Here is a 14,266-nt window from a genome sequence, read left to right as displayed (position 1 = left end):
CACGCAGTATCTGTGCTATTTTTCTCTTCAATTGAACGCAGAGTATTGATGGCTTTAGTCGTTTATTACAAAGATATGTTAGAAAAGGTAGCAATGCAAAGAACCCAGCGATTCTCAGCTTTTTCTTTGTTACCGAAAGAACCCAGTTAAATGCAGCGCATGCGTAGTAAGTCAAAAAAGAGCGATTGAATGAAAAATTGCACTCTCGGAAATACGCCTATTTCTCGAGAACCACTCATTAGAATTTCACGAAATTTGGCACGAAAATACTTTAGAAAATAAGTAACTAGAGTATTGAAAATAATTGAACTTCAACAAAGGAGATTCTAGATATTCCAGTGAACCTTCAACAAAGGATAATTAAAGAACTCTGTGTTAAATTATTAGCAAAATGGTGTTAACTTGTGAAAATCATTACAAGCTTGTTGCATGCAAATTATAAAGAAAATCTAATGACTAGATTTTCTACAAATAAACAAAACCGATTTTAAAGGCCTGTCTATATTTATTCATGTTGCCATGGCAACGGCACATACGTCAGCTTAACCATCAAAAAACCAATGTTTGTGTTGTTAACTTGCTTGCTGCCATTTTTGGCGACCGAGAGATCAAGGGTTTTAGAGAAAAAGATGAATGAAACACAGGTATCAAAAATTGTGTTCAGCCACTTTAAATTGTAACAATGTTTATAGAGGGCCACAAGTTCATTAGTTTTAACTATTTTACAGAGGGTGACACTTAAAAATGTCACCCTCTTTAAATAAAGTTTGACTGATTGATTGATTGATTGATTGATTTAGCTTATCTGGGCTTCCTTGTCTCATACAATTATATTTATAAATAGAAAAAACAAAACAAGAAAAGAAAATTATACTTCACTGTGCTGCACTGCGCTGCCGTACACTGCACTGTACTGCACTGCACTACACTAACCATACATAATTTCACTACACTACACTTTACTACAGTGCTCTGGCCTAGACTGTAATGAATTGTATTTTCTCTTTTAGGCCTTCAGATGCATCACTGGGAAAGTAATGGCTAAACGGGCAATTTTTATGTTCGGGTTCATCACTATTGCCGTTTTCGTTCACACTAAAGGTAATTCATTTTAAACCGTTTTTTTTTTTTTTTTTTAAGAGCAAACACCCACAAAAATCAAACAAAATCAAATTTCTTCGGCAAGGCTAGAAAACTCAAATTCGCTCGTATTTTGATATAGCTAGCCCCTAGCAAAAGTGCAAGTTCAGTTTGAGCAAATGATTAGGCCCTCGTCAAAAAGTTATTCAAAATCGTTCACAAAAGACAGAAAATCACGCCAGCAGCTTCCGAGTGCGTGACCAAATGTATTATCATCGTATCGGTATGTTACTCCAATTCGAAACGTCAGCACTACCAAGCAGTATAAATGACATACACATAACAATAGCATGTTCACCTACCTCAGTTTGTAATATCTTGAATCTTGCAAACTGATTCTTTCCCTGCATATAATTTTCAGCGGCGTTCTTGTCAGTACTCATATCCGACTTTGAAGAAAAACGGCTACTGCCAAGTCCCATGTATGTATCAACTATCTGTGTTATTTGTGTCCTTTGATTAAGCCAGTAGTAACTGCTAAAGCGTTATTCCACATGCGACTTTCGGGTTTCCATTTTGAAAACGTTTGAAAGTCCGCCATTTTGACTGAAGATGTGTTATCCGAGACCCGTGCGTTACAACATATTTTACATGTGGGTGTGGGTCGGGATTTCAGAGCTTTCGGAGTTACTTTTCTTTGTTTGAATTTTAAGCCGCAAAGACCTGGTTCGTGTGTAGCATTTTAATCGCTTTACCTAAGAAAGGAAGCCCTGAATTGGAACTAAAATCGAGATATTGGAAAAATTCTAACGCTTTTTCTTTCGGAAATAATTCCCACTCTACCCTTACCCTGTGTGCAAAGACTTTTGCTGGACAATTTGCAAATAAGAGACGCAGAGCCATCGAAGATGGGCATTCAGACAACGGCTTAGCATGTTGTTATCACAGTATACACTGTAACATTTTAAGCCACTAACCACGGTCGGTGCAGTATTTACTGGCCTAAAATGTTAAGAGTTTACCGACTAGCAAACTAAGCTGTTAGTTATTGGCCTAAAATGTTACAGTATGTAATGAGTGTGGTTCCAAATTAAGCCGTTAGTTATTGGCCTAAAATGTTACAGTATGTAATAAGTGTGGTTCCAAATTAAGCTCTTAGTTATTGGCCTAAAATGTTACAGTATGTGATGAGAGTGGTTCCAAATTAAGCCGTTAGTAACTAAAAATTATAACTAAAAACCGGGATCTTCAGATTACGGATTTCGCCGCAGATGTCGTTAACTACGTTAGGCCAATAACTAATGGCGGGATTTGGAACCACAACAACACATACTGTAACAGTTTAGGCCAATTGCTGGTTTTCAGTGTCACGCAATTCAAAATAGATCAAAATAAAAATCAAAACCGGTCGATAGATAAAGTCCAGAATCTGGGAAATGAAAGAAAGTAAACATGCAGACTCTCGCCACAGCAATTTTTCTTACGCGAGATATGCGAATAAAATTTTTTACCCAAATTTATAGAGATTTGTATGGAGACGCCATGCTGGTGCCCATCCGTATGGGCACCAACATGGCGGCCGGAAACCATGAGAAACATCTGGCACTGAGTTTCGTTACAAAAGCGTGAATTTATCCCTCGAGGAACACTAAAACATAAAAATAATACTTTTTCTAAGACATGAACTGTTCGGATAGCCAAATTCCCCGCAATAAGTCACTTTTTTAACCATCATGACAGCTCTCTAGGCCGTCACGTAAATACCGCGTCACGCAAAAGCTTAGAAATTCAAGTATAGTGCATTACAAAACCAAGAACCCATTCGGAGCGAAAATTTGTATGAATATTAGTTCAGTTTCAGCTGCTCTTATACATAAAGAGCAGCTAAAATCTCAGGAAGATCAATAGTTTTGTAGTTTGAATTTTAGTGACGTCAAGTGAAAACCAGGCATATCTCACGGCTTGATTTGGAATCACACTTACTTTTTTTTCGCCCGCACGGGTTCAGCCCCTATATGGGAGAGTTCAGGAGCTGGGTTAACGCTGGACATATCTATATAGCCGACATAAGGGAGCACCTCCCCTCCCCTAGGGCAGAGTCAAAGTGAAGTATCACAAGTAAATACATTTCGAAGCGCGTTGACTGTAATAACCGATACATGTGTAGACACCTTAAATTATTTAGCCCTTGCTCTTTTACAATAGATTAAGTTCTAAACCTCACCTGGACGAGAAACCCCAGGCTCTGGCAACTGAGAAAATCATTGCGGTGCAAAGCGGCGCATTAGCACATATCCCCCTCTCCCCATGATATCAAAACCCCAGCCTTTCTCAGACTGAATATCTTTCTGGAAACGAAACACTATTTCTTTCTGAGAAATAGCTCCTTGTCGTGTATGATTTGAATAATGTTTTGACGAGTGCCTAATCATTTGTCCAAACTAAAGTTTACATATATTGAAAGACCTATCCTAGTATAGTTAGAATCTAAAATCTTTTGCAATTTCGAGACATAGCACATGGTCAAAATGACAATTGTTTTCACCGACTGACGAACTCATCGTTGGAAAACAGCTTGGTTTTGTTTACCGCGAAATAATTAGATTAAACCAATATTCTTGAGACTGGGCTTTTTTGGACAAGGAATAGTTCCGCTATAAGCTGGTTGTATTATAGTTGCGAAATGCGAACTGAATGAAAATGGTCAATTTTCAGCCCAGATAGAACTCGTTTGATTGATGCCTAGACGTGAAATCAATAATGTCCTTTTTCTCGGAAATATCAAGATATTTGAAGAAAAAAAAAACTACAAAGCGTTTTTACTTTTACTTAGGCCTACTTATATGCAACAGTAGGGTAAATTCTATTTTTCAAGCCTTACCGAACTATTTTTGATTCTTGTGAACATTTGCTCTTAATTAAAATTAAAGCTAAACAATGGATGCGTTTCAATGCTGAAAATGTCTCTTATTCCGAGCTGTTTGTCAAAGGAAAACCTTTTTTTTTTCTCGACAGTGCCGTTTAAAAAAAATAGTGCGCACAGTGCTCATGGTTGTGTTTATAAAACTACTTGAATTTGTTTAAAGACAAAGATGTTTTCGTTTTTTCCTTAAACATTAAAGTAGAGGGGATCGATTGCGATTCATTATTATGCTCAGTTTTCCTTCTCTTTTCGCGCAGTTTACAAATGATTCTCGTTAAACCAAAAGCAAACTACTTTACTTGTCAAAAATTTCAGAGGTTAAAATTTTGGACTCTTCGCTGAAACACAGCTAAACAAAAACAGAATTAGACTCGAGATGGAATTAACCTGCATTGTGTTTTTGTTTTGTTTTATTTTGCTTTGTTTTTTCCTATGCAGGACGCTCACTCGCGTACTGCATACTCACTCGTATACTGCATATTCGTGCCCAGAACACTGCGTCCACAGATTACATTCTTAAGAAAATTCTACGATGTCCTATATAGCTACCGTTTTGGCAGTGTTTTGATTTCACACATTCAGTCCTATCCATTTGCAAAACAATGTTGCAAAACAATGTATTTTGAAATCAATTAAAGAGGATAATAATAATAATGATAATAATAATAAAAAAGAGGAGTGTTTATTGTGACAAAAACTAGAGCTAAGCTTTACAACATGCTATAATATTTACATAATTTGATGTCTGTTAAACCTGTAAAACATGTTTCCGTATCTAATCATGATATCATGGTTACTACAACTAATACTAATACTACTATCATATAATGAATAATAATAATAATAATAATAATAATAATAATAATAATAATAAGATTTAATTAATGATTTTCATGCAAAACTTGTGCCTAGGCCGTAAATATAAGGGAGTTCTTCATTCACTATGCCAATAATTAAAAATCTTCTACGTGTAGTTATTGAATTTTGTAATATTTTAAATGGTGCTTTTCATTGTTTGGTTAACTTGTTTTTCTTCTTACCTGTTTAGCTTAAAACTCAACCTCTTTCGCTACCCTTCGCCCCATAAGAAAGAATATAATTTTATATAAATGCTACATCTAATCTCCTCTCTTAATCGAATGAACTCGCTCCTAAATATCTCAGCCCAAAAAACTATCAAGCGCTCTAACATTCATAACCGTGATACTCGGATGTGAGACGCGCTACATATACCTATATATAAAACTGCCACCGGCCAACGCACCTTCACGTATGGAGCGACTGATGTTTGGAATAGCTTAAATCCCTAAAGACATTCAGAGCCACCGTGAAAAAATAGCTTCATAGCCGGCCTTATTTGATTTATTGTCTATTATCATGTCATTTTGGCAGCTTTTATTTTTATAGTAGAGAACGTTTTTTTCTTTTGATCATTATTATTGTACATAGTTTCTGAAAAACCTTTGAGGGGATGCACCTGGTAAAGTTTATCGTTTTATCGTTTACAATTAATAGTAAGGAGTACGTGTAACAGGTTCATTTTAGATCATGTTTGCAACGTTATTTTTTACTACAAAAGTGCTAGCTTCATCTTCGGCGCTTGTGGAGACTTAGCAGTAATGCCTGGTCAATACTGGGAGACACAAGGACAGATAGAGCGAAAGGGTTGCGAGCAAAAAAAAAAATGTAATTCAAAAGAGACATTCCAAGTTTTATTGTCCTCGAGTGGCCACATACATATTCTGCGGCCATAGGCCTTCGAGCACCTATTTTCTTATACAAACGTATTAATCGGTAAACTTTGTTGATCGTTTGTTCGTCATCTCAGCCCGCCTCACCCAAGAGGGGTTTTCTCGAGGAGATGTTTCGTTAAAAGGAGCCCAAAAAACTGAAGACATCCAAAAATTCACCATGTTCACAGCCATAACAATAATTGCGACTTCTTACGCGAAAACGAACACTACGAGTATTCGTTCGAACGGCTAAAACCCGTTCGCTTGCCGTCTGCCATCCGTTTGTCATCCGTTCGTGATCGATGGGATGCCGTTCGAACGGATTGGGTCGTCCGTTCAGAGAAATTTCTAGTCGTTGAAACGGCTGCTGCTATCCATTCGAAAAAAACCTTCATCCGTTCGAACGGCTGAGGTTATCCCGGAAAAAACCTTCATCTATTCGAACGGTTGAGGTTATCTGTTCGAAAAAAATCTTCATCAGTTCGAACAGCTAAGGCTATCAGTTCAAAAAGAAACATCATCCATTCGAACGGCTGAGGTTATCCTTTCGAAAAAAAAAATTCCGCCGTTCGAACGGCTGATGTTATCCGTTTAAAAGAAACTGCGGTGGTTCGAATGGCTAATGTTACCCGTTCTGGAAAAAAAAGTGCTATTCAGCCGTTCGAACGTCTCCTGCTATCCGCTCACTTAAAACTAATCAGCCGTTCGATCGGCCAAAGTTATTTGATGGGATTCAAGGAAAACTGGAATTTTAGAAATTTATTTTTCTCTTTGATTGAAGGTTTAACTGCACAAAAACCCTTTTAATATCACTTGAGGACAATGAATTAGCTTAGCTATGCTGTTTATTTCGCAGAAAAAAAATAAACAAACAAACAAACTTGAAACTTTCACTAGAATAGTTCTCCTTCAAATGCGTTTATACAACCAACCTGGGTGAAAAAACTAAATAACCGTGTTTCATTTTCTCATTAAAAATGCACAATCAGCACGGAAAGTTTATATGTCTGAGTCATCTGTCACACGAAGACGTAACATGATTGGTTTACGTCTGTTATCTGAGCGTCGTTTTAACTGTGAAACACATCATGCCATCTTTCATAAGTCGCTGTCAGCTTTTGTTGGAGCTTAATTCGAACAGACATCAGTCAATGGTAGTTATTCAAAACTATATTGACATGTATCTGAGACTTATTAAGTGAAGACATTCGTCGCCGGTTATTAAGAATGAGTTTCTCTTTGCTTTTTGTTCTCGCGTCATGGATTTTAATAATCCCTTGTTCAACTCGGCTACAGGGTGAGTTTGAAAAATTTCCTCCTTACTCGCATTGTCATTATCATACGATCTTAATCCAATTTTTCTTCGGTCTGGCTAAAGATGGTTGTGAAATATCGTGTCTTACGGAGTCAATGCCATAACTCTCCGTACTTTATTAATCTTATCAAGCGACTGACGCGTGACGAGAATAAAGAAAATGAAGCGTAGCATAGACTGATAATGTCATGATATCCTCTCCAAATTTGTAAATCAAGTGATATCGGTTATCTAATCAGGCAATCTTCTTCTCTTCTAGATCAAGGGTTAGTTTGAAGTCTTCCGTTTGAACAGGCAAGACAGTCGCTGATGATCTCTTATTAGCCGTAGATTGGCGGTAATGTGATAAAATACTATACGCATTTGCGTTGATAACCAGTTCATTCTAAAAAAAATGATGCACTGTCAACATCTAAAACGAGGAAGTGAAATAAATCTTAAACTAACTTTCCTTTAAGATATAAGGACATAATGACGTCAGTTTGAGGAGACCATGTTCACTTGATAAAAGTTTGATGCTGAGTATTTTTCTCTTCCATTAAGGAAGGTGTCTAACGCGAAAAAAACCATTTAACTAGACGTGCCTACCGTAAATCTTTAGACAACCGCGCGATCCTGAGTCTACTAAACAGCGTAGAATTATGATTTTCTTAAACAATTACAATAGAGACCTTCTTCGAATTCAAATAACAGTCACATGCGACTTGCAAAGTTTCGTTTGCAAATTATCGTATTTGAATGCAACATCATGTATGAGACTCGTAGGTGCCGCGGCCAGGTTTACTTAATACAAAGTGCTTCGATTTTCCCATCTTGTTGCTACCGTTTGTCTAAAACGAGGTGCACCTGCAATGCAGGCAAATTTGCGCAGGGAACGGAGCTCTTTTCTATTATTTATTTGATCGTTGTTTTTTTTGTGTGTGTATGTGCTCGTATTTTTTAAAGGCTTCTTTGTATAACCCGTTAGAAGCACAGAACTCGAGCAAAAGCTGTTGACATTTTTATGGCCCAAGTAAAGAGAATTCATGTTTTGAATATCGAAATAAACGATTGATTTTTCGTCATTTTTTTGTAGTTTTTTTGCCCGATGAAAGGAATATAAAACATTTAAGTATAAATTATCTTGAATTCAAGATCGCATAGCGGGTTACTGTCACCTGCTTTTATATATTTTTAAAAGGAAAATAAAAACGTTTCTGCGTTTCTACGAAGTTAGAGAAACATTCGTAAACGTATCAGAAAAACCTAAAAAACCGAGTTAAATGCGAACTGTTTTGTAAAAAAACTTGCCAAAGATTAAAACCCAACCTCATGTAAATCTGCAGCAACCAGAAACGTTTTGACTGTACCCAATTTTAATTGAACATACGTGTAGACCTCACGTCTCCTGTTAATTAGCCATTTCCATGGCAATCTATTTTCGGTCTCATAGTACGAGACCTTTTCATTAAATTAAAACGTGACCAGCCCATAATTCCACAAAACAGAAGTTCCTTCATTTGTTTCTGAGCAGCGAGAAGTGATTTCCGCTGCTATTTTTCAAACTGAACTTCAGTGAAAAGCTTGAGCAGCATCCTCTGTTGTCTGAACATTGCTAGCAAGCGTTCAGTCACAGACATTTGTGGTGAACGCCCATCCTAAATAGCTTTCTTTTGTTCGTTTGTTTGTTGTTGTTTTTTATCACAAACTTTTAATTGCTTTCAGTTCATTTCAATCTGAGGGGATGCACCTGTTAAAGTTTATCGTTTTATCGTTTACAATAGTAAGGAGTACGTGTAGCAGGTTCATTTTAGATCATGTTTGCAACGTTATTTTTTACTATAAAAGTGCTTGCTTCATCTTCGGTGCTTGTGGAAACTTAACAGTAATGCCTGGTCCATCCTGGGAGACACAAGGACAGATAATACGCAAGGGTTGCGAGCAAAATAAAAACTTGTAAAACAAAAGAGACATTCCAAGTTTTATTGTCCTCTACTGGCCACATACATATGTTGTGGCCGTAAGCCTTCCAGCACCTATTTTCTTATACAAACCTATTAATTGGTAAACTTTGTTGATCGTCTGTTCGGCATCTCAGCCCGCCTCACCCAAGAGAGGTTTTCTCGGGGGGATGTTTAGGGAAAAGGGCCCCCCAAAACCCGAAGAAATCAAAAAATTCAGCATGTTGGCAGGCAAAACAATAATTGTGACCTCTCACGCGAAAACCTACACTAAGAGTATCCGTTAGGAGGCTAAAAGCTGTTCGCTTCCCTTTTCCCATCCGTTTGTCATCCTTTCGTGATCGATGCGGGATGCCGTTCGAACGGATTGGGTCATCCGTTCAGAGAAATTGCTAGTCGTTCAAAACGGCTGCTGCTATCCATTCGAAAAAAATCTTCATCCGTTCGAAAGGCTGAGGTTATCCGTTCGAAAAAATCTTCTTCCATTCGAACGGCTGAGGTTGTCTGTTCGAAAAAAAATATTCATCAGTTTCAACAGCTAAGGCTATCAGTTCGAAAAAAAATGGTCATCCGTTCGAAACAAATAATCATCCGTTCGAACGGCTGAGGTTTTCCTTTCGAAAAAAAAAAATGCAGCCGTTCGACCTGCTGATGTTAACCGTTTAAAAGAAACTGCGGTGGTTCGAACGGCTAATGTTACCCGTTCTGGAAAAAAAATGCTATTCAGCTGTTCTAACGTCTGCTCCTATCCATTCACTCAAAACTAATCAGCCGTTAGATCGGCCAAAGGTATTTTATGGGATTCAAGGAAAACTGGAATTTTAGAGATTTATTTTTCTCTTTGATTGAAGATTTAACTGCAGAAAACCCTTGTAATATCACTTGAGGACAGTAAATTAGCTTAGCTATGTCGTTTATTTCGAAAAAAATAAAAAAACAAACAAACAAACAAAAAAATTGAGACTTTCACTAGAATAGTTCTTCTTCAAATGCGTTGATACAACCAACCTGGGTGAAAAAACTAAATAACCGTGTTTCATTTTCTCATTAAAAATGCACAATAAGGACGGAGAGTTTATATGTACTGTGTCATCTGTCACACAAAGACGTAACATGATTGGTTTGCGTCTGTTATTTGAGCGTTGTTTTAACTGTGAGCCACATCATGCCATCTTTCACAAGTCGCTGTCAGCTTTTGTTGGAGCTTAATTCGAACAGACATCGGTCACTGATAGTTATTCAATAGTATATTGACATGTATCAAAGACTTATTAAGTGAAGACATCCGTCGCTGGTTAAGAATGAGTTTTTCTTTGCTTTTCGTTCTCGCGTCATGGATTTCAATAATCCCGTGTTCAACTCGGGTGCAGGGTGAGTCTGAAAAATTTCCTCCTTACTTGCATTGTCATTATCATACTATCTTAATCTAATTTTTCTTCGGTCTGGCTAAAGATGGTTGTGAAATGTCGTGTCTTACGGAGTCAATGCCATAACTCTCCGTACGTTATTAATCTTGTCAAGGGATTGGCGTGTGACGAGAATGAAGAAAATCAAGCTTAAGCGTCGCGTAGACTGATAATGTCATGATATTCTCTCCAAATTTGTAAATCAAGTGATATCGTCGAGATCAAGGGTTAGTTTGAAGTCTTCCATTTGAATCGGGAGACAAAAGAGTCGCTGATGATCTCTTATTAGCCGTAGATTGGCGATGATGTGATAAAATACTATACGCGTTTGCGTTCATAAGCAATTCTTTCTAAAAAAAATGATGCACTGTCAGCATCTAAAACGAGGAAGTGAAACAAATCTTAAACTAACTTTCCTTTAACATATAAAGACATAATGACGGCAGTTTGAGGAGACCATGTTTACTTGATAAAAGTTTGATGCTGAGTATTTTTCTCTTCCATAAAGGAAGGAGTCTAACGTAAAAACAGTTAACTGGACGTGCGTACCGTAAATCCTTAGACAACCGCTCGATCCTTTTGACTCTACTAAACAACGTAGAATTAGGATTTTCTTAAAACAATTACAATAAAGACCTTCTTGGAATTCAAATGACAGTCACATGCGACTTGCAAAGTTTCTTTTGCAAATTATCGTATTTGAATGCAACATCATGCATAACACTCGTAAGTGCATCGGCCATGTTTACTTAATACAAAGTGCTTCGATTTTCCCATCTTGTGGTGTGAGCATAGCTTTGCTCTCTGATACCTGTATATACAAATGGCAAAAGCTTTTCATTAAAACAGTCGGTTTCCTAGCGAGAGAAGAATAATCAACACTGCGTTTTTTGGCTTGAGGTTTGAAACTTACATGTTAGAGGAAGTTGCTACCGTTTGTCTAAAACCAGGTGCACCTGCAATGCAGGCAAATCCGCGCGGGGAGCGGAACTCTTTTCTATTATTCATTTGAGCCTTTGTTTTTGTTTTGTTTTGTTTTTTTTGTGCTCGTATATGTTGAAGGCTTCTTTGTATAACCCGTTAGAAGCACAGAACTTGAGGAAAAGCTGTTGACATTGTGATGGACCAAGTAAAGAAAATTCATGTTTTGAAAATCAAAATAAACGAATGATTTTTCGTCGTTTTCTTGTAGTTTTTTCCCGATGAAAGGAATATAAAACATTTCCGTATAAATTATCTTAACTTCAAGATCGCCCAGTGGGTTACTGTCAGCTGCTTTTATATATTTTAAAAGAAAAAGAAAAGCGTTTCTCTGTTTCTATGAACTTACAGAAACATTCATGAACGTATCAGAAAAAAGTAAAAAAAAAAACGACAAAAAAAAAGAATTAAATGCGAATTGTTTTGTAAAAAGCTTGCCAAGATTAAAACCCAACCTCACTTAAATCTGCAGGAACCAGAAACGTTTTGAAAAAAAAAAAAACTGTACCCAAAAATAAGTTCAAGATTTTAGTTAATTCAACATACGTGTAGACTTCGCGTCTCTTATTAATTAGCCATTTCCATGGCAATCTATTTTCGGTCTCATAGTACGAAACCTTTTCATTAAATTAAAACGTGATCAGCCCTTAATTCCACAAAGCAGAAGTTCCTTTATTTGTTATTGAGAAGCGAAAATTGAGCTCCGCTGCTATTTTACAAACTCAACTTGAAAAGCTTGAGCAGCACTCTCTGTTGTCTGAACATTGCTAGCAAGCATTCAGTCACAGATATTTGTGGTGAACGCCCATCCTAAATAGCTTTCTTTTGTTTGTTTGTTTGTTTGTTTGCTTGTTTGTTTTTATCACAAACTTTTAACTGCTTTCGGTACATTTCAGTTTCAGCAATACCTTGAAAAATGTGTTGAAAAATATCTTAGTATTGTAATGGCTTTTAGGTCGTTCTCGCAATAAATTTTTCAACACTTAATTTAGTTCAAATGAACATTGTAGACTCCAGGTTTTGTTGATAAAAAAATAATTGTAGTTGTTGAACCACAGTGATTCGCCTCTTTGGAAAGTTAAGCCACGCATGGGCAAAATCTCCAGGTGGTTAGCAGCAATGCCTGGTCCATCCTGGGAGACACAATAACAGATAAAGCAAAAGGGTTGCGAGCAAAAAAATGTTTTAAAACAAAAGAGACATTCCAAGTTTCATAGTCCTCGACTGGCCACATACATATTTTGTGGTCATAAGCCTTCCAGCACCTATTTTCTTATACAAACGTATTAATCGGTAAACTTTGTTGATCTCCTGTTCGGCATCACAGCCCATCTCACCCAAGAGAGGTTTTCTGGAGAAGATGTTTAGTGAAAAGGGGCCCAAAAAACTAAAGAAATTCAAAAATTCACCATGTTCACAGCCAAAACAATAATTGTGACCTTTTACGCGAAAACGTACACTACGAGTATGCGTTAGAACGGCTAAAAACCGTTCGCTCGCCGTTTGCCATCCGTTTGTCATCCGTTCGTGATCGTTTGGATGCCGTTCGAACGGATTGGGTTATCCGTTCAGAGAAATGTCTAGTCGTTCGAACTGCTGCTTATATGCGTTCGAAAAAAATCTTCATCCGTTCGAATGGATGAGGTCATACGTTCGAAAAAAGTCTTCATCCCTTCGAACAGCTAAGGCTATCAGTTCGAAGAAAATGGTCATCCGTTCGAAACAAATAGTCATCCGTTCGAACGGTTGAGGTTATCCGTTCGAAGAAAAAATGCAGCTGTTCGAACGGCTGATGTTATCCGTTTGAAAGAACCTACTTTGGTTCAAACGTCTAATGTTACCCGTTCGGAAAAATAATACTATTCAGCTGTTCGAACGTCTGCTGCTATTGGTTCACGCAAAACTAATCAGCCGTTTGATCGGCCAACGGTATCTGATGGGATTTAAGGAAATCAGGAATTTTAGAAATTTGTTTTTCTCTTTGATTGAAGATTTAACTGCAAAAAGTGCCTTTTTGCCGTTTATTTCGAAAAAAAAAATAAACAAATAAACAAACAAACTTGAAACTTTTACTAGAATAGTTCTCCTTCAAATGCGTTGATACAACCAACCTGGGAGAAAAAAACTCAATAACCGTGTTTCATTTCTCATTAAAAATGCACAATCAGCACGGAAAGTTTATGTGTACTGAGTCATCTGTCACACAAAGACGTAACCTGATTGGTTTACGTCTGTTGTCTGAGCCTTGTTTTAACTGTGAGCCACATTATGCCATCTTTCACAAGTCGCTGTCAGCTTTTGTTGGAGCTTAATTCGAACAGATATCGGTCACTGATAGTTATTCAATACTATATTGACATGTATCTGAGACTTATTAAGTGAAGACATCCGTCGTAGGTTAAAAATGAGTTTCTCCTTGCTTTTTGTTATCGCGTCATGGATTTCAACAATCCCGTGTTCAACTCGGGTGCAGGGTGAGTTTGAAAAATTTCCTCCTTACTTGCATTGTCATTATCATACTATCTTAATCTAATTTTTCTTCGGTCTGGCTAAAGATGGTTGTCAAATGTCATGTCTTACGGAGTCAATGCCATAACTCTCCGTACGTTATTAATCTTGTCAAGGGATTGACGTGTGACGAGAATGAAGAAAATCAAGCGTGGCATAGACTGATAATGTCATGATATTCTCTCCAAATTTGTAAATCAAGTGATATCGTCGAGATCAAGGGTTAGCTTGAAGTCTTCCGTTTGAATCGGGAGACGAGACAGTCGCTGATGATCTCTTATTAGCCGTAGATTGGTGGTGATGTGATAAAATACTATACGCATTTGCGTTCATAACCAATTCTTTCTAAAAAAATGATGCACTGTCAGCATCTAAAACGA

General features: G+C 37.2%; 1 protein-coding gene across 1 annotated transcript in view; it reads left to right on the top strand.

Moving 5' to 3' along the window:
- The first annotated feature begins 13,655 nt into the window (after positions 1-13,655).
- The window catches only part of LOC145468106 (uncharacterized), a 36,252-nt gene continuing 35,641 nt past the window's right edge, over positions 13,656-14,266 (top strand). Inside the window, exon 1 of the mRNA XM_081451793.1 lies at positions 13,656-13,852. Within this exon, the coding sequence (XP_081307919.1) occupies positions 13,783-13,852 (70 nt within the window). The 5' untranslated portion in view covers positions 13,656-13,782. The remainder of the gene's footprint in view (positions 13,853-14,266) is intronic.

This window comes from Orbicella franksi, chromosome 2 (assembly GCF_964199315.1).
Source record: "Orbicella franksi chromosome 2, jaOrbFran1.1, whole genome shotgun sequence".
Classification (NCBI taxonomy): domain Eukaryota; kingdom Metazoa; phylum Cnidaria; class Anthozoa; order Scleractinia; family Merulinidae; genus Orbicella; species Orbicella franksi.
Note: the sequence above shows the minus strand (reverse complement) of the source record. Positions and strands in the feature narration are given on the sequence as shown.